General features: G+C 41.7%; 1 protein-coding gene across 22 annotated transcripts in view; it reads left to right on the top strand.

The window, feature by feature from the left end:
* PAK3 (p21 (RAC1) activated kinase 3) overlaps positions 1-23,723 on the top strand; it is a 285,248-nt gene extending 261,525 nt beyond the window's left edge. For 21 of the 22 annotated variants that reach the window (XM_073799469.1, XM_073799468.1, XM_019949424.3 and 18 more), the window contains 2 exons: positions 13,555-13,692; positions 17,052-23,723. In XM_073799469.1, the coding sequence (XP_073655570.1) occupies positions 13,555-13,692; positions 17,052-17,141 (228 nt within the window). In that variant the 3' untranslated portion in view covers positions 17,142-23,723. Of the gene's footprint in view, positions 1-1,233; positions 1,518-13,554; positions 13,693-17,051 lie in introns of those variants that run through there. The other variant, XM_073799471.1, reaches the window with a different exon arrangement.
* The last annotated feature ends 350 nt before the right edge of the window (positions 23,724-24,073 follow it).

The following is a 24,073-nucleotide window of genomic DNA, read 5'->3' as shown; positions in this document are numbered from 1 at the left end:
GTACTTGTAGATTAACAAGCCACCAGGTTCAGGAAGCCTACATTAAGGCTGTAACACAAAGATTCGTCAGAAAGACCACCCGGTTGAATTCCACTGACAAAGATTTCCTCTCCATGTGTGATCCACCTCCAATGACTCAGTCACCAAGTCCGTATGGTGCCGGCCCTCTATCTGTCTGCCAGGCGCCACAAGGACCTTTTAAGTTTTGATTTTAGATATGTTGTCCTCACGTTCTCTTAAATAAAAGCCAGTGTTCCCGGCTATATGCCCTGATTTGGAATTTGAAAAATGTAGTCACTGAAACCCTGGAGAGATTGGACAGAAAGAGATATACCATGACCCTGTTGGAAGCCTGTGTTTTCTTGGATGCTGGTGACCAGGCCATGTGTGGGGAAATTGAAAATCGCAGAACTTTGGGAGAGGTATAAAAGAGAACTGGCTTAGCCCTTCTTTCTTTAAAATCCTTCCAAGACCACCACTCATCCACCTCTTTGGGCTTTGAGGAGGAAAAAAAGGAAGGAAGTGGAAGGGAGACAGAGTGGTAGAGTGAAGGCTAGCATGTTGATATGAAAAGCATTTGGCCCACAGAGTCAGGCAAAACTGGGTGGGTCTCGGCTCCACAACCTGCCATCTCTGTGACCTTCAGCAAGTCATTCAAAACCTTTATAAGCCTGTTTCCTGTGTGTAAAATGGGGACAATATCTCTCCTGCAGAGTTAGTGTGAAAATTAAATGAAATAATGCATGTAAACACCTAGCACAGTGTGTAGCTCATTGTAAGGAGAATGGGGGAGGGGATTTATATATCAATAGAAAAGTGAGAAAGGATCCTTCGAATACTTTTTACCCATTCATGAAGGGAGATCGGATTCCCCACTTCCCCCAAGAACTTCCCTTCCACACTGACTATGCTCACATCCCTTCGAGCAGTGGAGAGTCCTCCACAGTTTAGTATAAATGACCATGAACAGGTAACACTGAGCAGCAGAGGTTAAAGGTAAAATCTGGGGCTGTACATTCGAAGGCTGTTTGCATTTCACTGTGGCTTTTTTTGTGTCTTTGTTGCGTCCATTGGAACTGAGCAAACCCTCTTGAAATATTGCCTGTTAACATACCACTGATGCAAGGAATTAGCGACTCCCCCCCCCCCCAGTTATAAAGCGGTTGGGATTTTTTTTAATGTAAATTGCTCTGTACTAATTGACCTAATTTGCTCATAAAATGCCTTTTAAAGGTCAGAGAGTTATTAACTGTGCCGATGTTATGAGGTTGATACCCTTCCAGAGACAGAGAAGAGACAAGTTCCTCACTACCTGAAGTCTTAGCACTCAACGTAATTGGCCTTGGATGCCTCGTTCTGTGACCCACGGACATTTTTAGTGAAGCCTCCAATAATAAAGTGCCTTGTTCTTTTTGTTTGCCAAAGTGACTGGAGTTAAAATCGAACTTTCCCTGTGGATATGCAAATCAAACGTTGGTACACTGCTCATCTCCCCAACTTTTGTGTTAATTTGAAGTTATCTTTTTATAAACCTGTGATTATAATGACCTGATTCTAAATAAGGAGGCACAATCATTTCCATAAAACAAATCTTTGGTTTGTTGTTGTTTTTATTCCTCAGCACTGAGAGAGTGCCTCTTTTTAACTTCGCATTCCACATAATGGGGCTGTTCTTGTCAATGGCTTTTGAGGGATTCTGGTGTTTGTGAAACGTCTCAGTGACATCCAGTTGAGGTCCCTCCTGGACCCTGTGGATGAAGCCCTTTTTCTGTGTAATTTTCCAGACCTTTATCCTAGTTGAGATGAACTTTAAGTGTTCTCTTTCTACCCTTGCTTTAAGCATCTGTGAAACCGTATCAAACACGGGATCTTTGGAAGACAGTTATCGGTATCAGGAAGATTATCTGAAGGCTTAAAATAGTATTTAGGATAGTATGTGAACCGCCTATCCTGTACTAGCGGTTCTCCTCCTTGGTTACACGTTGGAATCATCTGTGGAGCTTCAAGAACAAATGACGTCAAGTTCCCACACAAAGGCCTAGAGCAGATACAAAGCTCTGTGGCAAGCCCTTTGTAGAACCCCGTCTATATTGAAAAACAGTTCTTCATCAGCCCTCTCTGAGCATGCTTGCTCAACCAGAAAAGAGCATGCTATCATTCTGCCTACATTTCTCCTTTCCATCTAAAAAAAGTACATGGGTCACTTTGTTGAAATCCTGACACACCCTGGCATTCTTTGATTTACCATTCCAGCAACGCTGTCAAAAATAAAATGACATTAGTTCGGTATATACCTCTATAATATGCCCATTTTCTTTTTCAATTTCGCTTCTCCTGCAAACGGAGTCCATCATGACAATGTGCTAGCTGTTGTGTACATAACATATATTGGTGATAAGAAAGCCTTCAGTCTGGCTACTCATGATTAGGAGTGCCTAAACTGTATGGCCGGAGAGAAGGGAGGGCAGAAGTGTAAATTCAGACCTGTTGTCTACGTTAAGAGGCTCCCTACTCCCCCTATCCCCACACTTGAAGCACTACACACGTTAGTTTCTTCTTTTTTATTATAGAACCTGGGAAATTCTGGTTAGCTTGTATGTCTAGAGAAGAGAGTTAAGCAGAAGAAGAGAATCTCTAGCAACTGAAAAGCAGCAGCTAAGGGCCAAAGTGCTGGAACCTGTGTTGTGGATCGGAATGTCTGGGTTTGATGGCGGGTGCTCATTTGGAATTAAAGTCAGACATAAACTTCCTGAGCGCCAGAGAAGCAAGCATACTTCGCTAGCACTCAGTCAATATTGTTTTGAATGTATTTCAGGAAGAGCTGGGAGCATTCCCTTCTTTTTCCGTAAGCCACTATGGAGCAGCAAGGTTTATTGATGGTTTGTTGACACTTCTACTTTGAGGGCAAACCTATGCCTGAAAGGAGGGGTGAGTTGGGATAACTGCAACTAAAATAATTATAGAACAGTAACAGGGTTTCTTTTTAATCAGAAAAAAATATTGCCTGTCAAAAGATAGACAGCTCTTAAGAATCATTGGTTGTCAGGAATTTAGCGTAGGAAAATGGGACCTAGCCATAGGAAAGCTGCAAGTCTCATTTAGATTGTACTTCAGAAGCAGACAGTTCAAACTGGTGAGTTATGACCCAGAAGACAGCCAAAGGAGGAATTGATTCCACAGCAAACGAAAATCTGAGACTCTGACCAGGCAAAGAGGAGGCAAAGAAAGATGACAAATGTGGTGACCAGGGACCTGCTGTTGGCCATGACTGATATTCCCTTATCCTACTGTTTATTATCTTATCACTCCTCAGTGTCCTTAAAGCACGGCTTGGGAATAAGCCAAGGGTGCATATGCCCGTTGCCCTAATAGGTACCAGACCTATAACTAAGTAGTTAAGTCCGTTGAAATCAAAGTTCATTCTAAATGGACAGATCACAGAGTGTGATGATGGACATTTGGCCCCTCAAATGCCCACTCAAATGCCCACTCACACGTTTATCCTATGGCTTTTTAAATCTGTGTTTTTGCCAGTGAAAAATGACTTCACCAAGAAAATTAGGGTTAGCTCGATAATTAAGATAATTTCTGACCTTTGTCATCATTTTGAAATATACCTTTTCCAACCTGGTTGCAACATCACTTTAGAAGACCCTTTGCATTCTGATAAAAGGATACTCTGAGGTGTCTTGTATAAGCCTCTCGGCAGAGAAAGTTAACTTGATGAAGGCAGTCTTAGCTCTGTAGCTGCAAGAGCCAACATTCTAACAGTATCACCAAAAACAGGCGGACCTTTTTGCTGTAACTTTCTTCCTCTCTCCCTCCTTCCCCACCTCCCTTCCTCCCTTCCTTCCTTCGTCCCTCTCAACCTCTCTTCCTCCCTCTTTCTTCCTTCCTTCCTTTCTTTTTCTTTTCTTTTCTTTGCTTTCCTCCTTCCTCCTTCCTTCTTTTTTGTTTTCTCTTTTTTTATAGATTTCTTTCATTATTTATTTTTTTGCTGCGTCGGGTCTTCATTGCTGAGTGCAAGCTTTCTCTAGTTGCAGCAAGCGGGGGCTACTCTTTTTTTTTCATATTAAACTTTTTATTAAAACTGAGTCTTTACAATATATTTAAAATGACATGTTCCACAGGCTACTCTTCATTGCGGTGTGTGGGCTTCTCACAGAGAAGAGAAGCGGTGGCTTCTCTTGTTGCAGAGCACGGACTCTAGACCTGTGGGCTTCAGTAGTTGCAGCACACGGGCTCAGTAGTTGTGGCTCGCGGGCTCTAGAGCACAGGCTCAGTAGTTGTGGCACACGGGCTTAGTTGCTCCATGGCATGCGGGATCTTCCTGGACCAGGACTTGAACCCGTGTCCTCTGCATTGACAGGCGGATTCTTAACCACTGCGCCACCAGGGAAGTCCCCTTCCTTCTTTTTTAAAGCATTGCCCCACTACTTAGATGGCAAAATCCATCAGCACTTTTCATCTCTGTGTGGCCAGTGAATGTGACGGGACCAGACAAGGAACTATCTAGTGCCTCAGCCAACGGTACGCATCATGTGAGTCAAAGAGTGAATTCTATTCCCAGGTCTGCCAGTCAGGAGCCCCCTGACCTTGTATAGATTACTTCTTGCTGGGCCTCCATTTCCTTATCATTTCAAACAAGTGGAATTCGACAAGATTATTGGTTACCGATGGACTCTACGAATTCCATGGGCTCCTAGAATTCCATGGAGATCCTTGCGGCCCAGGGGGGAGGTCATGTGTCTCTTGAGTCCACCAGAATAGTTCCTCTTTAACTTGTTTTCTGTATCGAGCTTCCACATGAAATTTAATTAAATAAAAGGGGAAACTCCTGGGTCTCTTACTCTGATTCTGTATTCTTAGGCTGTAGATAGGCTACAGCCTTCCCTGAGTGCCAGAAGGGCCAGGGTTTGAGTACGCGTCGTCTGTAGGAGTGCTTCCAGAGTTGTGACCTTCGGAAAGCTGCTCGGATACATCTCTGTCATCATCTCGTGACTAAGTCTGTATTCCATAGAGTGGAAAAATCCCCCTTTCCCTACCAAGAAAGACACTTGATCATGATGCAAAGCACGCTGCATGTGGGACTGGGCAAGCCCACTCTGACAGGAATCTTGGGGAGAAGCCAGGGAAGAGCAAAAGAGTGATAAAGCTGTCACGGGGACCCATGATCCACACTCTGTGGTATATCGGGAAGAATAGCATGTTATGGTATACAGAGCTGTTCAGCTGATGAACTGCATATAAAACAGAAGTTGAAACCAATGGATGTGAGCAGTAATGTATGTTTCACAGATCATATCACAGTCCAGCTGGATTTTGATCCTAATATGGTAATTTGGAAAAGCTCCAGAGAATCAGGGACTTAGCCCCTTCCTGCTCCAATATTCTGAAATGGGATAGGAACAAACGTATTACGGTAAACGGTATCTTGGAACTAGAAACTAGGTGTGGGTTGAAGAGAAAATGGGAGGTGAGGAGGTCAACATACCAAATATAGATGATGTTTTGAGAAGTTTTTATGTGAGAAGGACCAGAGAAATGGGGCAGTAGCAGAATGGATCCTAGGATCGGGTCCCCTTGACCTTCCTGATTTGTTGAGCCTTTATCTTCATTTCTCTTCCTCTTCACTCCACTGACCACCTTCTCTCCCCATGGTACTTTGGCCCCAGTCCTTGTCCTGTATTCTCCTGCTCCCTCTGCTTCTTACAGCTTTTTTTCCCCTCTACCTCCTGCTCCATTTTGCTTTCCTGCTTTTCCATCTCTCTGCCCACCCCTCCCCCACTTCCAAACCCACTGTGGTTCTCAACCTTTTGCTTGGGCTGCCCAGGGTGGCTTCCTGAGCACACGTAGCCTGCTCCACGTTTCCTGACAAGCACTATTAATCCCGAGAGATTAGAATGAGCATGTACATTATCAGACTCATCTGGTCTTTATTTTCTGGCAGTGGCCAGTTTTTTTTTGTTATTTTAAAAATAAATTTATTTATTTTTTGGCCGTGTTGGGTCTGCTTTGCTGTGCGCGGGCTTTCTCTAGTTGCAGCCAGCAGGGGCTGCTCTTCGTTGTGGTGCGCGGGCTTCTCATTTTTGTGGCTTCTCTTGTTGCAGAACACGGGCTCTAGGCGCATGAGCTTCAGTAGTTGTAGCACGTGGGCTCAGTAGTTGTGGCTCGCGGGCTTCAGTAGTTGTGTCTCGCGGGCTCTAGAGCACAGGCTCAGTAGTTGTGGCTCGCAGGCTCTAGAGCACAGGCTCAGTAATTGTGGCACACGGGCTTAGTTGCTCCGCGGCATGTGGGATCTTCCCGGGCCAGGGCTCGAACCCATGTCCCCTGCATTGGCAGGCAGATTCTTAACCACTGCACCACCAGGGAAGCACAGTGGCCAGTTTCTTATGCTTGAAAGGAGCAGTCTAAAGCTAAGCCAAGACCTAATCAGTCAGAGGTACCTAATTACCTTTACCATCAAGCTATAAGGGAATAGATCTGTAATAGGCTCAGCAACAGCAGCGGAGCCCCCTACCCCTGTGAAGAATTTGGTGACAGTTGAGAGCTACTATGCAAGACAAGTAGGGAACTAAGTTAGACCACAGTGCTTATTCAGTTATCACACTGAACCGTTGGGTTGAATAAGTCAAAATAGGGACTACAATCGTAGCTATAATATAGCAATTTCCTTTTTTGTAGATTTGGCCCCATTTACTCTCTTCTTAGAAAGAAATGTCAGGGCTTTTCATGAAATCCATAAACACATCAGAGGCAGTAATACACTCTGGCCTTTAACCTCTGAAATCCCAGGTCATGAGTAAACTAAGTCTTAAGGTGTCAAGTCACTCATTGCCAAATCTCTCCCGTAAAACACTCGAAGGTAGTTGAAAATTCCCAAATAAGAAAGGAACCAGGACAGCAGTAGGTTACAGGCAACAACCAGAGGACACACTGCTTATGAACTCCCAACGTATATACAGACACTGGTGAATACAATATGAAGCCTAACTGGGCACCTGCCTTTTGTTCCCCATTTCGAAGTAAGTGGGAAAACAGTTGACATCCAGGGGGTCCATTTCCTCTGGTAGAGGTAGAGGTAGAGTTGTGCATGCTCAGTGTGCCTCATCTCTTGAAGAGACCTTGTCTGCCTCTGCTTACGAGAATTCCTACCTCAGAGGCTGGGAGCACTGTGAGGTGATGCCGTGCAGTGGTCAGGAGTGTGGACTCTGGGCTCACAGTCCTTGGATTCAGATATTGACTCCCTCATTGCTAGTTGTGTGATGTTGGGCAAATTATTATATTAACCCTACCTCCCTCAGTTTCTTCATTTGTCAATTGGGGATCATAATCAAGTATAACTCAGGGGGTCGTTGTATGAATCAAGTGAGCTAATAGTAATCATTCAATAAATGCTAGCTAATAATATTTCCCATGAAAACCGTATTTATACAGGTATTAAGATATAGATGAATAGCCCTTTGTCTTATAGTTACATTGTTTGTTTTTTAATTTATTTATTTTATTTATTTTTATTTTTGGCTGCACGCAGGCTTTCTCTAGTTGCAGTGAGCGGGGGCTACTCTTCGTTGTGGTGCGCGGCCTTCTCACTGTCGTGGCTTCTCTTGTTGCGGAGCACGGGCTCTAGGCGCGTGGGCTTCAGTAGTTGTGGCATGTGGGCTCAGTAGTTGTGGCTTGCGGGCTCTAGAGCGCAGACTCAGTAGCCGTGGTGCACGGCCTTATCTGCGGCATGTGGGATCTTCCCAGACCAGGGCTCAAACCCGTGTACCCTGCATTGGCAGGCGGATGCTTAACCACTGCGCCACCAGGGAAGCCCCAACATTGTTTGTTAAATAGATTTTTGTGGGCCAGGCTGAGAGCCTGTTCACCATGTATAACACGATTTCCATGGGAAAATGTGTTTTGAGTCCCAAATATTCAACTTAGAAAGAAATGTTCACACCACACCCTCTCCTCTTTGTAAAGGGAGTCTTTATAACAGTGCTGGGACCTCTCAGGGTTACTAACACATTTCCGTTTAAGTCTCCTGGTTTGTCTTCTAATGTCTTAACCTAAACTTTATAAACTGTTAAAATAAACTGAAGTTTTTTAATTAAATGGTTAGTCCAGTTGCAAAACCGCCTTAATGAAAATTTATTGGGTACATATGGATTGTTTTGGGACTTCTTTGGAGAAATGTGGTAACTTCGAAGATGACCACTCTGATCTTTTTTAACCGAGGAAATTGACAATAAGGTAAATTGAATTATTCCTCCAACTGGGTAAAGTCGTTTTCTCTGAGTACTAAGGTAAATTTAGTCGCACATCAGGGGCCGCAGAAAACTGCAAAGTTTGTGTGTTATTGCCAAGTGATACAGAGTTATTAAAAATTCCGGAACACCAGAAACTTCTAGGTAATGTGTGTATCACAAAGAAGAAAGACACCATTTTCTGGCCAAAGGTTGTCTGTCTAACATTATAAATAAGGTCACAGGGCCTATGTTGCCTCACCTTAAGAATTAAACAGACCTCGTTTAATGATGTAGCTGAAGAAAAATCAAGAGCTCCTGCTCTGTTCACGATCAGTCAGAGAAGACTAAGTTGCTATGTTTCAAGTTCCAGAGAGGACGTATTGTCTCCGCTTCCTCTGTGGGTTTGCCCACAGCAGTTCACCATGTTGTGGACCTCTTTCTCCAGCTTTCCCTCTCTTTGATGTCATCCCCTTACCTACATTGCTCATGTAGCTTTCTTCCTTCTCCCACACTGAGGAGCTGGGTAGTCAGCAGTTCCCACATTCCAAGCCTGTTCAACTCAGAAAGGGTGTTTTTGTCATTCTCTGTATATCTTCTTCTATGTTTACTAGTTCACTTTAGGTTCTCAGCTTTAATACTTTGTAAAGTCTGTCATATTCCCAGCTCAATTCGATTTATTTATACATTTTGGCTCTCATTTCATTTAGCAACAAAAACATTTATTGAGCACCTATTTTGAGCCAGTTGCCATAAAATCCAGAGATGATTGTGATACAATTCCTACCTTTACAGTCTAGGAAGACAGACCAGTGAACAAGTAACAAGTATTCACCCTACAGTGTGAAAACAGACATATAAACAAAGGGCTGTAGTAGCTTAAAGGAGGGAAGGACTAACTCTATCTGCACGGTGACCACCATCCCAGTTTGCTTGGCATTGAGGGACATAGGACCTTCAGTAGTAAAACCCAGGACAGTCCCCAGAAAATCGAGGTGGTTATTCACCATATCCATCTGGGAGCAATGGAGAAGACTTTAAAAAGGAGATGCCATTTGAAATAGAAATTTTAAGGCAAGTAGAAGTTTACTAGGCAGTTAAGGGAGCAGCATTTCAGGCAGATATAAAAGAGCATTTCTTACTATGGGAATGATGAACTAATTGGCATGAATAGTATGTGAGCTTTGGCCAATGTGTGTACGTATGGGGAGTTGGGGGAAGCAGGGGTTTAGGGTGAGAAGAGAACAGATGAGGACTAGAAAGGGAGGCGGGACCAAATCATGGAGGACCTTCTATGCCATGCAAAGGAATCTTTACTACGTATGCCATGCAAAGGAATCTTTACTACGTCCTGTGTTTTCAAACAACTATACTGATCCCTTGGTTCAAATTAAACCTTGCTGGAAGCATGCATAAATAAAGAAAAAAGAAGTATTTCTCTGATGGAAACACATATGGGTGGGTGCAGGGTCCTAGAATCCCTACATCCATCTCCCTCTCCCACCTCTTTTCCCACTTAGCTGCTCTTGAGGGGAATTTTGGAGAGTCCAGTTTGAAAACCACATCTGTGGACCATAGGGAGCCACCAGAAATTGTGTTAGAGCAGAAAAATGGATGCCACGATGAGATTAAAGATGAGATAGGTTGTTAAGGAAGATGGACTGAAGAATAAAAAGGCTTGAGTAAGAAAAAACCTATTGGGAGGCTATCGTAACAGTCTGAGGGAAGCCCAACCTTTAGCAGAGACAGTGGGAGTAGAGGAAAGTGCATAGGTATGAATGACATTTCTAAAGATTGCATGAACAGAAGCTACTAGACTGACTAGAGTGAAGGCTGGGGGAGGGGAAGGTTTCCAGTTGAGGAAGGAGGAGAAGTCAGGTATGAATCTGGGTTTCTTACTCAAGGAGCAACCAACTGTAAAGGAAATCTCTAGTCTAATTTCTTTTTTTATTGAGGTATAGTTGATGTACGATATTATATAAGTTTCAGTTGTACAACATAGTGATTCACGGTTTTTAACGTTTGTACTCCATTTATAGTTATTATAAAGGGTTGGCTATAGTCCCCGTGCTGTACAATATAGCCTTGTTGCTTATTTACTTTATACATAGTAGTTTGTACCTCTTAACTCCCTACCCCTATCTTGCCCCTTCCCCTTCCCTCTCCTTACTGGTAGCCACTAGTATGTTCTCTGTGTCTGTGAGTCTGTTTCTGTTTTGTTATATACATTCATTTGTTTTATTTTTGAGATCCCACATGTAAGTGATATCGTATGGTATCTGTCTTTTTCTGATTTGCTGGGTATTATGCTAAGTGAAATAAGTCTAGTCTAATTTCTCAGCCAGCCCATTTTCTTTGAGTTTTCACTAACTCAGATAAAACCACAATGTGATAAACTCGTGCCTAGACTGATTTTCCTTGATCTTTCTTCAGCTAAGACTTGACTTTGCTAGGAAAATGCTTTTTGCTGTGATTGTTGTGTTGCCTACAACTGTTTTTGTCTCTCATTAGCAGGGCAGTCAGTAGCAATTTTCTTTTTTGCAAAGATAGGACCCAGCTTACACACAAGTTCATTTTTAAGTTAACTATTTGGAACTCAGAGTGCATTTTCCCATAGAAACGGCATTATGCATAGTGAGTACGTTCCCAGGCCAGTCCACAAAGGCCAATTTAGCCATAATATAACTAAAAGTGTGGATCTTTGCAATAGAAATTAGTTGGAAATAATACTGTTGCAATTAAAACGAAAACAATAGTTGGAAAAGAAATCGTCTGGGTTTTTGTTTCCCTTAAGGGGTAGTACTTGATGAAAAGCAGGTTTAATCCTAGGAGGACAAAGAGAAATAGATGAAGATTGTTGTGTAAATTGGATGGTACAGCTCTTTAGATTTTATTTTGTAAAGAATTTTGGAGGGTTTTTAAGAATAATAAAAGCAGTCGCGTTGATTGTAGAAAATTTGGAAAATTGAAAAATATGTTTTAAAAAATTGTCACTAATAATCCTACCTCCCAGAGAGAACCACTGTTAACATGTTGGGGTGTTTCCTGTCAACCTTTTTCTTAGTACGTGGATTGAAGAGAGGTGAGAAGGACTTGGGTAGAGATGTGTATGTACTTGTGAGGGGCGAGATTATATGGAGTAGAATGTATTGAGCTAAGAATGGTGAAAAGAAAAAGAGAGAAAATGAAACAGTATGGCATGTGCGCAGACTTAGGGAGAGTGGAAAGGGAAAAAAGAGATGTGTTTGTTTAGGACTGGGTTTGGCTCCAGGGCAGAAAAAAGCCAGCAAAGGAGCAGAGTTTGGCAGAATTGTGGCCAGCTGAAATAAGAGAGTTTTAGGAGGAGTTAGCAAATGTAATTTGCAGTAACCAATTTTCTTTTGATGCAGGAACAAAGATGGTTTGTGAGGACAGGTGCCTCAGGCATTAATCATTAAGCCCATTGCTTAATTGGGTGGAGTAAACCAGTTCTCAAAGTGTGGTCCTGAAACCAGCAGCTACAGTATCACCTGGGAACTTGTTAGAATGCAAATTCTCAGGCCCCTCTGCAGATTTACTGAATCAGAAACCCTGGGGGGTGACCCAGGAAATCTGTGTTTTAACAAGCCCTCTAGGTGATTCTGGTGCCTGCTATAAGTTGACAGCCACTGGATTAAACGGTCCTTTCTAACCCTTTCTAAAGTACATCTCTGGAGGTTTCTGGAAAGGAGGAGAGATGTCCTCACCAGCTGATGAAAACTGGCCTGAGAAAGGAGTTTGATAGAAATATTTGTTTATTTATTTATTTTAATTTTTTTTTTTTTTTTTGCGGTACGTGGGCCTCTCACTGCTGTGGCCTCTCCCGTTGCAGAGCACAGGCTCCGGATGCGCAGGCTCAGTGGCCATGGCTCACCGGCCCAGCCGCTCCGCGGCATGTGGGATCTTCCCGGACCGGGGCATGAACCCGTGTCCCCTGCATCAGCAGGCAGACTCTCAACCACTGTGCCACCAGGGAAGCCCTGATAGAAATATTTTTGATAATAATATTAGGAACCACGGTGGAAAAGGGGGCTGATAATTTGCTGCGAAGTTCAAGCAGTTTCAAGAGGGGGCATGTCTTCATGATAGTTAGGAGTCTGGTCACATAGGCAAACATAACCCTGGTGGTAATACCTGCAGGAAAACTCCTATTTAGCCATCAAGACCCTGTTCAAATGCCAAGCTCCTCTGTGAAGCTTTCTCTGACCTCTGGTGTAAATTGTTTCATCCTTACATTGACTTAGCACTTTCTGTGTTTCTCTATTAGCTCTTGTCTCACTATATGGTAGCTATCTATAAGTCTCTCTGTTTCACTAAATTGTGTCATCTTTGAAAGTAGGGCATTCTGTTATTCATCTTTGGATCTCCAGTGTTTAATACCTGATACATACTCAGTGCTCTAGAATAGTTTGCTTAGAGGAGGCATGAGGAATGGCTAGCTTTTTATGGCTGCGGAGCCTTTGAAATACGGGTTTACTTTTGTGAATTAACCATGGTTCTGGGTCCAGCTGTCAGCCTGGAAGGCCAGGGCCCTTGATTCTGTCAGCACACCATGAGTTGATCTCTCTCAGTGGTGGCCTTCCACAGCAAAGATCTCAGAGATATATTAGCAACTTATTATTTTACAGTAGGATACAGGATTATTAATGTCAACTTTTCTTATATTTTCTCTTATTATAGGTAGACTTTCATGGGGAACTTAATTAAAATCTATAGGGACACATCTGCCACAGGATAAAAGTACCTGAGTCCTCGGGCCCCAAGGGTTACTTCTCATCCAGGCACTGCCATCTTCTGATTCTCTGTACTTCTCTGATTGCATAATGTAGTCTGTTCATCCCTGGTCGGCTCACAAATATTCTCCAATCAAGATAAACAGTCAGTAAATTACAATCACTTTGGCAACTGTGCCTTCCGGAGGTTATACTTAGGTCGACAGGATTGGATGTGTGTGTGTTTCCTCAACTCTTTAGTCACAGATTCCTTGGTTTCATTTCCTAGGTGGTTAATCACACGTTCATTATATATTGATTTTTTTCTGGCTTAAGTCTCATAGGACAGCCTTATAACCTTATTTCCAAGCTTTTGGGGGTGGGGCACCTCACTGTCACGTCCGTTACTGCCAAGAGTAACCATCTCTAAATGTTACAGAAACTTCGCAGTATATGTCAGTGTCATTCTCTAAAATGGAATTTTTAAGACCCAGGATATAAACCAGAAGAAACTGGATTTGTGTCTTGTATGCCAGCTCGTGATCCTAACATGTATGCGCTGAATAGATTTTTCTAATGTTTTTTTTCCATAGGCATTATATCTGATAGCCACTAATGGAACCCCAGAGCTCCAGAATCCTGAGAGACTGTCTGCTGTATTCCGTGACTTTTTAAATCGCTGTCTTGAGATGGATGTGGATAGGCGAGGATCTGCCAAGGAGCTCTTACAGGTGACAGTGAAACAGGACAGTTACAAAGAGAGAGTCATTATATTGAGCTTTTCCATGTCAATGTGTGACAGTAAGAGAGCGCTATCAAAAGAGGTCTAGCTCGAGTTAGGCTCTAACCATTTGATTTGAGACCACAGGCACATAAGTATAGGCATGCATCTGTTACGTGATTGATTGGCACGTTGCCTTTCTTCTGAGAACTTGGGAGTTCAATCTGTAACTCTCTTTTATTCTTCCTGGAGTCTTATTTTGCAAGGGAAATAACAATGTGAACCTCTGGTGTTGCTGTTTTGTTCTAAACTTTGCTTGTGCCCCTGGATGTTGTACGCAGGTGCTCTTGGCCGGAGGTAATTGTCTACATAACTATGCAATTATTTCCATGGCATCTGCTACTCTAATGCTTTACTGGTCAAAGCCCCTTTGCTTGTGATGCCAAATGGCAGGCACCTGCTTGCCTGGGTGAGTACCATCCAGTGGTGAGTGCCTCTGTAACCATTTGTCCTTTTCATGGCTCTCAGGGATTAGTATACATGATGGTAATTAGTACCTACCTTATACCAAATTCTTTACAAACGTTATCTCACTTAATTCTTACAACTCTCTAGGATAGGTGTTATTATCCCCGTTGCAATTGTAGAAATTAGAACTCACACAGCTATTGAGTGGCAGAACGTGGATTTGAGCCCTGAATTGTCTGACTTTCTTCCACACAAACCAATTTAGAGGGAAAAAATGCATTTATATTGCTAAAGCAATGCATGCCCAGGATTACACATATAGCTTCACTGCTGGGGACTGACTGTTCCTTGGGGAACAAGATAAAGATCTGTAATTGCCAAGAAAAGTGATTGCTTGTTCTCCCTGACTTTGAACACATAATCCAGTTAAACAAAAGGCATAACTCTTGGTCATGCAGAGTGTTATTAACCATAGAGTCAGTCTGTTTTAGGCCAAACAACAAACAGTTCCTGTTGCTTCTGAACTCCCTCCAGAGACAGCCACACCCACGCGAAAATATCCCATCCCAACCCAAATCATATCTGGGATACACCAATTTGGAGGAATTGGGGAAGCTACCCCTTGTCTTCTCTGCTACCTGTGAGCGTTTCACAGGCTGTCATGGGGCCCGAAAATGTCAGATCTGAAATAGCCCTTTATTAATCCTCCCATTAATACAGCCTCAAATTATAGATGAAAAACTGGAACTTTTGAATGCTTCTTTTCCACATCTTTTCGCCCCTCCCACCACCCGACATACACATCCTGGTACACAACTCCTATCATGTCTTCTTCCAAGGATGAGTGAAGATACAGGTTCTCTGAAGGTAGCTATACAGTTATGTAGGTAATTGAATCAATTATCTAGTTAATTCCTTCCCCAACAATACTTTTATCTGAAGCAGTCAGATTTCTGATACAAAATGATATTTTGAGAAAACTGAAGACTTTGTTTGTTGCATCTTCTCGTTTTACACATATAGGCTGTAATCTGTATATCACCTTAAGTCCATATAACTCCATTCTCTGACTCTAGCCCATTTTAGAGGTTAGAAAGGAGAGAGATACATGGCATTCACACCACTGGAAGGCTTGAGAGAAGACAGAAGTAAGTGGATTTTTATGGAGCAACTCCCTATTTGCAGGGCTTAAGTGCAGTGGGTGATACAAATCTGTTAAAGGCATGATTCCTACTCTTCAGAAGTTCACAGTCTCCTTAGGAACATGAAAAAAATGCAAGATTGTTTAGCGACTCAGTCAACCCGAGGCCGTTTAAACAGTAAATGTCACGGTTGATTAGAGACGTACTTCTATGGGCTATGGCATTCAGAAAATGTCTGCAAAAAGGAAAGAGTTTGGCTGGGCCTTGAAAGACAGATCAGTTTTAGATAGTTTGAGGGGAAAGGGGGAAGGAATTTCAGATGGAAGGATTATCGCATGACCAAAGGCATGTAGGCAGGGTTCAAGGGAACAGAAACTAGACGGTGTAGCTGAAGTAAAGAGTTCCAGTAAGGAAAGCCGCAGGAGACAGGACGTAGAGAGCCTTGAACACCAGGCTAAAGGGTAGGGGCTGTAGGCAGTGGGGAAACACTGAAGATATCTGAGGGACACACCTGATGAAAGGTTTGTTCAGGAAGATGAATCTTGTGGTATGCAAGAAGAATTAGCAATAGAAAAAATGGAGGCAGGAAGATAGGGGGGTTATTGTTATAATTTAGGATTAAGTTGATTAGGCCTAGGGAAAGCAAGAGATAATTGTAAAAGGCATTGAAAAGGAAGCACTTGGTAACTGATTGCATGTAGAACATAAGGGAGAGGAACACAAAAGTGAGCTACCTCAGAATATCAAACCAGTGGTAGAGTTCAGCAAAAGCAGAAGTGATAGAGGATAATACTACAGTGGCTAACACTGATTGGCTTCAATGTAGCTTACGAGGAACTGTCACTTACCTCATTTAACCACTGTGATAAGCAAAGGAGAGGATTGAACCTAGGTGCTCTGACTCCAAAGCCCCTGTAACTTACATCACACAAGAGTACCGTTTGGTAGATTTGAACATACATTTTTAAATGTTGAGTTCAAGGTGGCAGAAGGACATTCAAAAGGAAATAACCAGCAGGCAATTGGAGAAATAGGACCAGAATTCGGGAAAGACATCAGGTGACACAGTGGACATTTGGGAGTCATGTCCATAAAGCTTGATGAGAGGTTGGAACCATGAAAAGGAATGAGCTCTCCAAGGAACTAAATTAGAAAAAGAAGATGATGAGAGTCAAGTTCTGGGAGGTGGGAAGAGGAAGTGAAATCAGGGAGGAAGATAGAAAGGGAGGGAGTAGTCAGTGAGCATGTGTGTGGAAGAGAATCGAGACAGTAGAATGTCACAGGCCCCCAAAGAGAACATCTCAAAGAAGAAAGGGATGTTCACTTGTTTGAAGCACTGCAGAGGGGCCAAAAAAGAAACGGTGGAGACACACTATTGGGTTTAGCAGTTAGCGGGCCATTGATTTCAGGGTCAAGGTCTTGAGTGGTCAACGGAATACACTTTTTTAAGGATGAGGGCTGCTCCACATAAATTCATCGATTTAAGAAAATCAGAAAGTTAGACTTGCAAACACAGCGAGATTTTACAAGACCCCTACTCTGAATTTCTAGCTCTGCCAGTCAGCTTCTAGAAGATTTCATGACACCGAAGACCAAAAACATCTGAAGGACAAAAGCTGGCACTATTTTTTAAATGATGTTTAATTGGATCCACAAAATACATCTTAATGAAAAAAAAAGACTCCTTGAAAGTGTAAAGTAATATACTTGTTGGAGGAAAGAATTCTAGTAATTCCTCTTTTTTTTTTTCCTTTTGCAGCATCCATTTTTAAAATTAGCCAAGCCTCTCTCCAGCCTGACTCCTCTGATTATCGCTGCAAAGGAAGCGATTAAGAACAGCAGCCGCTAGGACTGCAAGCCTTACCCCACACCATCTCCTTCATGAGTAAGACTGAAATAAAACTCCACTGCAGGAAAGATGGAAGAAAAGACAGTTGAATGGGGTGGGGATTCTTTAACTTTCAAATGAATAGAAACTTCTTATAAGCCTTTTTCCTACTCCCTCAGATTATGTAATTTATTTGTAAGCCTGAATCGCAGCCCAAACAGGGCAGCAATGTCGAAGTGGCCATCAAGTGGTCACTTCTACCGTGAAGCGAAAGAGCCAGTAGTGAATCCCCTCATTTTGTGCATTCACTTTGAAGAAAAAAGATTTCTCAAAGATGCACAGTCCCTCTTCATAGTGTTGTGTTTGTTTTTAAGTTAGAGAGTAGTCCCTCTTGCATTCGAACCTCCTTCAAAACTCCTTACCCAATGTGATGTTTTTCACTTGCATTGTCATTAGATGTCCAGAAAAAAAAAAAAAGATGTCAAAACGTTTTTTTTAAAAAAAAGAAAGTAAAAAACAAAAACAAACAAACAAAAAAAAACAAAAACAAAAAAAAAAACAAAAAAAATAACCCAGAGCAAGTACTGTGTGAACATGTGGAAGTCCATGCCCTAATAGAGTTGAAATTTTTTTATTCTTCTTCTATAGTGGTGGCTCGGTTTGTGTACCTGTTTTTCTGCATTTGTATTGGAAAAGGTTTCTTTTATGACATTTTCCAAAAGCAGAGAGGAATATATGTGTTCAGGAAGGGCTTTTAAAAACTCTATGTCTAAAAGTTCAAATGGTGAAATCTTATCACATTTTCATGATGATGCTTAAGAGGTAGTTGATTTATCATTTGTATAAACCAGCTCGTTCATCTTCATGATACCTGAAAAAAGACACACCAAAACTATGGCACTCCCGTTGGGTGAGTCCAGGTCTGAAACCTAGGAAATCCTGATAGGAGAAACCATACTTAAACAAAGACGGGACTTTCTCCAAGAGCCCAAAGGGAGATAATATAAGCATGCAATATTGAAATCCTTGTTGGACAGTAAACAAAGAAAACAATACCTAATCTAATCCTGTCTTGTCCTTGTGGAATGTAGGTAACTGTAAAATAGGCACAACAGGAGGAAACAGACCCATTAGCCAACATTTGCTGCTGGTAAAAATTATTTATCTTGACAATTTATAACGTTAAATTTGTTTTTAAAGATCTGGAGAACAGAAATATTGTAAGCAGTCAACTCTGTAAGAAATGGGAGGTCAGTGAAAACTACATCCCAGTCAACATTAGGCTCTAAGTACTTGTTGCCATTTTCCCTATGTTCACCAGTTTCTGTTTCTGGATATGGTGTGTTCATACTTAGCCCTTTGGGCTTTTGAATTTTAAAAACATGTCTGTAAAGATCTTGAAGTTCTCCAGTGAAAAGCATTTGGGCTTGCAATCATATACCCCAAGAAATATCAGTCCAACTGAATTCCTTTTGTGGCTTTGGGGAAAATATGAAAATTTGACTAGTATTTCACCGTGGATCAATTTATTAGAAATTCAACAGTTGCCACTTCCTGAATCTTCTGAGCGTAGAAAAATATCTGGAGGGTGTCTGCGTAGAAAAGGATATGCTTCTCTTTCGAGTGTATTGTCAATTTTATAAATTCTGCATAGTTGTTTCTCTAAGCCTTTGAAAAGCTAGCAGTTTGTGCAGTAGAAGGCTTCTTGATTTGTAGTATGTCAAGAATCTGAATAGAACCTATCCACATCCAGCAAGAGAGGGAAAGAGATCAATGCCGTGGGCCTCTCTCCTTCTCTGCCTAGGCACATCCGTCAATATAATCATCTATCCATTCCTTAAAATGAAAGCACTTTCTTTAGAGAGTTTCTGCTAACCATATAGTGCACGTGTTTATGTTTAGGAGATGACACCACTGGTGGATTTCCTATTGTCTTCTTTGACTATGAAATTTGGGAGGGGCTTGACCCCCCGGCCCCGAAAATGTCCACAGTGGGATAAAACAACAAACATGAAAAGATCAAATGGTAATATTAATTTGAAGCGTACTATGTTATACTTCACAAAAACGTGGCTGGGCCTGAAAATTTTAATGCCACACTGTTTTAATGAGAGAGAGAGAGAGAGAAAGAGAGAGAGAGAGAAGCCTTAATTTTGATTTCATTTAAAATTAAGTATTTTTTTAATTTTCCATTCATAGTGCCAGGGAATTCAGTGAAATAATACCTGGGATGCAAATAGAATTCAGTATATTGATAACTATACCCTGCCAGGGGAGAGAGCCCCAAACCTGGTTGGGAAGCCCTAGTTATCTGTTAGCATCCCTTACATGTCATGAAGGCCTTTTTTTGGTGGGGGGAGACCTGGACCAGTGACCCTTCAGGTTACTGTAGGCGGAGAAATGGCTGCTCTTTTATGCTTTCAATTCAGCATATCAACAACAAGAAGCCTGGTACTACTTCACCACAGCCCGTTATACCAAGATTTTATGGTAATATAATCCCAGTAGGCTTTACTCTTACAAACTTATATCTATGTAAATTTTAAAATGAGAACAGCTTCTAAAGACCCTTCCCCGCGTTGGAGAGTTATGTATATTTCTAATAAGTATTAGGAAGAAGCTGCCTCTCCTGCCAAAATGATGCTGAAGGACTCCAGGTGGTTAATAGTTTATTCCCTCTCCCTGCATTTTTGTTTTTAGCTCATCTTGACACAGGTGAGTCTATCCAGATCTTTGAAGTCGCTCGTGTGCCCTGAGATAATAAGGGCACATCGTCGAATGTCGATTCCAAAATGTCCTGAGATAGGGATAGGGCAGTGGGAAAGTCAGGGAAGGGTGAGAAGCACAGTAGAGATTATTTATTTAAGAAAGAAAAGAACATTAATGTTGTAGCAAGGATCCGGTACGTTGTCATAATCCCCTCAAATCAGTCACCATGTTGGGTAATGACTTCGTTCTTGCTGATCTCGTCTGTGTGTCATTGTAAATATTTGTGTGTCTGTGTTCCATTTTGGCTACTGGATGGCCAAGTCATGTAAGAAGATTTAACTCAAGTATTTATTCTTTAATTGTGTTATTCAGATTTCTTTCAGGCTTGTGAATTGCACCCCAATGTTTGAGTTTAACCACCTGATCCCCACATCTTTCCCTCCCCTGTGAAGCACATTCCATTGCAAAAAGAAAAAGAAATATGAAATTGCTTCATGTCATCTGTATAACTGTTTTGATAGTTTGAGATGTTTGTCTATAAAGGATATTTCTCAGCTCAAAGATCGTGTAAATAATTATATTCCTTTGCTCAGTGGGTTGTTTATTTCTAATGAGGCTGCCAGTTCTCAGAGAGAATCGATAAAATCACCTTTAAATAACATAAACAGGGAGAACAACCATGTAAAAATAAGTGTGCATATGGGCAAAGGCTGGGAACACAGACAATTGAAATCAGTTGTGTTAGGGTGGCGGGATTATGTGGAACTTTTTTTTCTTTTTAAAATTTTCTTTGATATCGTTCTAATGTTGCTTTATAATAAACATCAGAAAGGGAACTATAGAAACATAGAAAAGACGCCAGAAGCAGATGCCTTCTGGCCAGAGCCCAGAGCATGCAGGGCACAGATATTTGCTAGTTACAGTTATTCCATAGGCTTTATACTTGCCTGGGTGCTGAGGTTGGCACACGCTTGGGTACGGCACGTGCTTTCTTAGGGGACTATTATCTACAAGTTAAAGCTAGGGAGCTGTCACTATTAGTACTCCAAACGCGTCCTTCTGCTTTCAGACTGGGTGCCCCCCTCCACTTTAGTATGGTCTTGAGGTTTCTGTTTTTGTTACTTTAGATTGGAGGGGTGACCTTTGATCAGCCCCCTTGATAACATCTGTTTCAAGTCATCTGTTTCAAGTATCGCCTTTCTGGATCACTTTAGCAGATTTTCAGGTTGAATCTTGGAAGGACAGAAGGATAAAATCCCCAGCTCCCACCATTTCCTTTTCCAACAGGATACACTATCATTCAGGTAGGATTTTCTTTTAATGAACAGTAGGCAAGTCCCATTGATTTCAGTAGAAGTTATGACTTGCGCTTAAAAGCTGACTGAAAACATTAAGACAAATATTTAGAGCTGCCCTTGCCTGTTGGCATTCAGTCATACTCCTTTTAGCTTTGGCCTGAGATGGCAGCCTCTGTGTACTTTCTGTCCGGCCTGATTACAGGTTGTATGCAGTAACTACTGTCATTTTTAAACAGAAAAGGGGAGACTATCTACCCAAAGAGAGGAATTTCCTTCTAACTCACCAAAGAAATTATAGGTGAGGACTTTTATAATGCGGTAGTGGCCTCAGGTGTTAGTTTCACCAAGTGCAGACCTTATACCTAGAGAACCCACAGGCTTTTCTTTGGCCATTCTCAACATATAATCTACTTATGAGAGTCTTAACCCTGCCCTGCCCTGCCCCATTTAACCTCATGGTCCTTTTCTTAGCTACTTGCAGTTAATATTCGGTTAAACAAAGGCATGGCCAGTGATGCAAGCTACTCCCAGTCTCTGAGAAAGAGAACTGAAATTCAGCATTTGTAAATTGACAGTCTAACAGACCCGGGATTTTGAGTGAACTTAACACACAATTCTGAACATGTATTTGCATGTGGATTGGGAAGGAAATAAATGGGACCTTGGAAATAATGGGACTATTTTTCCTAAGAAAGAATTTTTTCATCAAAAATGTGTTTCTGATAGAATCTTTCTGTTGGCCAGCTTTAATTTTTTTCCACTCCTTTTCTGATCCCACACTCCTTTAGGAACCAAATGAATATAACCCGACTCCTCATTCATCGGGGATGTCTGTTTAATATTAAACAATATCTAACTGACTCTGCAAATGCGGGAACTGAGATAATCACTTCCATGTGCACACTTCTGTGTTCAAGTAGACAATAATAGCGAGGAGCATTTACTGCCACATAATACAGTCACACTTGCAATATAAACTTACAGAAGCCGGTTAGTGCCCTCAGAGTCTCCTTTGGAAGCTGCCATCAGGTGAATGCTATCCCATAATACCAGTAGAAGGCAGGTACCGTGTTCACCTGATTTAGGACCTACGAGGAAATCAACAGCAATTAGAGAGAATTAGTCAGATGTAGTGGAAGAAGTACTAGCCTAGAAGTAAGGATACCTGGATTCTAATAAAGGCTCTATTCCTAACTTTACTGTGTGACCTTGGGCAAGTCACTTAACCATGTTATGGCTGTTTCCTTATCTATAAAATAAGGGTATTGGACTAGATCTCCAAGGCTTTCCAAAAGCTACAACATTCTGTGGTACTGTAGATTGCCTTGCTAATTCATGCTGCTAAAGTGATGGCAAATACCACATGCTTCAGCCTGGGTCTCTTATGTTGCAGTTAAACAATAGAACTATGTAAGATGATGCCAAAAAAAAGAAAGAAAAAACCCTCGAACAAATGAAGCGAATAATACTAGGGAATGTTGATAAAACTTGTGGCAGCCTTCCAATTCCTTCACAGTTGTTTTGTTTTTGTTCTAATGTTCCTTTTCTGTTGCATATTCCCAGTTTTCATCTTCCATACACTCTGTATGTAAAGTCTGGTTTTCATTAAGCTGTGGCCAGTATTTGCTACTAGAACAGAAATACACTGTCACACTTGCTAGAATAGAACTGTACTTGGGCCTCTTCTGTCCTACGAAGTGGTGTTGGGCTTTATAGAGTTTACTTCATAAATGGCACAAGATGTCAGAACCCATGCATTTTAATGGCTGGGACTACTGAGTGGGCCTAAGCATTTGCAGGTTGCAGAGAGAAAAAGGCAAAAGTGATTACATGCTATTAGCATTAAGCAGTGTTGGCAAATCCACTTGTTGGGAACCAAAGATAGCATTTCTGGTGACAACTCCCACAGGGATTGGCCAGTTGAATGAGTATGCTACCGGAAAGAGGATAAACTGGTAGTGGACAGTCCCAATGCCCTGACCACAGCAGTGCCAACCAGTCCTGAGTGTGAAATTCAAGTTCGGTGTGTGTGCTTGTGTGTGGTGTGTTTTATGGACCCGCATATACTATATTCATTAGTGATGATAAGACCTGTCACAGAATTCTGTAACCATTAGTGGGTTGAGTTTTAAATCTCAGTACATCAGCAAGGAAGAGACAGATCACAGGGTAGTGATGGCTACTGGGATTATACTCATAATATCCAGACAAAACAAGTTAAGGAGGATCTGCATTTTCATTGTTTATCAGAATTGTTTCTCATTTGGCTGTGCTTTTGTTAAAATGTGTTATCTGTAAACCCATGTGTAGTGAACTTCTTATGTAACTTTGGATTAAAGGTATTTATGGTCTTTCTGTTTGTTTGATTTTTAAGTAAGTTATTTCTTTTGTAAACCTGCTGATGGTACGGTTCCATCCTTCTGACCTCAGCATCCGATCTTTTTAAGGACTTTTGTTTCCAATATTGTTATTTTAAATTGTGGTTGAAGCAATAGAAAATTGAAATATGGATTGTGCATGACTGTGTCTTGAGTGTAAAAATATTGCAGTTTGAAACTTGGACCTAAAGTATTGCAAATAAAAATGACAAACATCACTGAGCTGGTGCTCCTCTCTTCTGTCACCTTTCCACCCACCCCCTTGGCATTGGCATTTACCTGCTTCACGGGTTGGAGGGTAGCATTCTCCCGCAGGTGTCAAGACAGGGAAACGTCCAGCCTTGTAAGCAATATGGGAAATGTCCTGCAGATCCTACCACTAGATAACTCAGGCCCAGAGTCTCCATCTGGTTTTTACACAGAATAGCTCAGAGAGACAAATGTGTAAACTCAATGCAGGGCAAAAGGTAGATGAAGGGAAACTGCCGAAAGAAACCGTATGTAATAAATAATTTGTTTTTGCTCATCTTTCTGCTTGGAAAATTCGGAACAAGTAAAGCCATCTCCA

Source organism: Tursiops truncatus, chromosome X, assembly GCF_011762595.2.
Source record: "Tursiops truncatus isolate mTurTru1 chromosome X, mTurTru1.mat.Y, whole genome shotgun sequence".
Lineage (NCBI taxonomy): Eukaryota > Metazoa > Chordata > Mammalia > Artiodactyla > Delphinidae > Tursiops > Tursiops truncatus.
The sequence above is the reverse complement of the archived record's forward strand: the minus strand, read 5'-3'. Positions and strand labels throughout refer to the sequence as shown.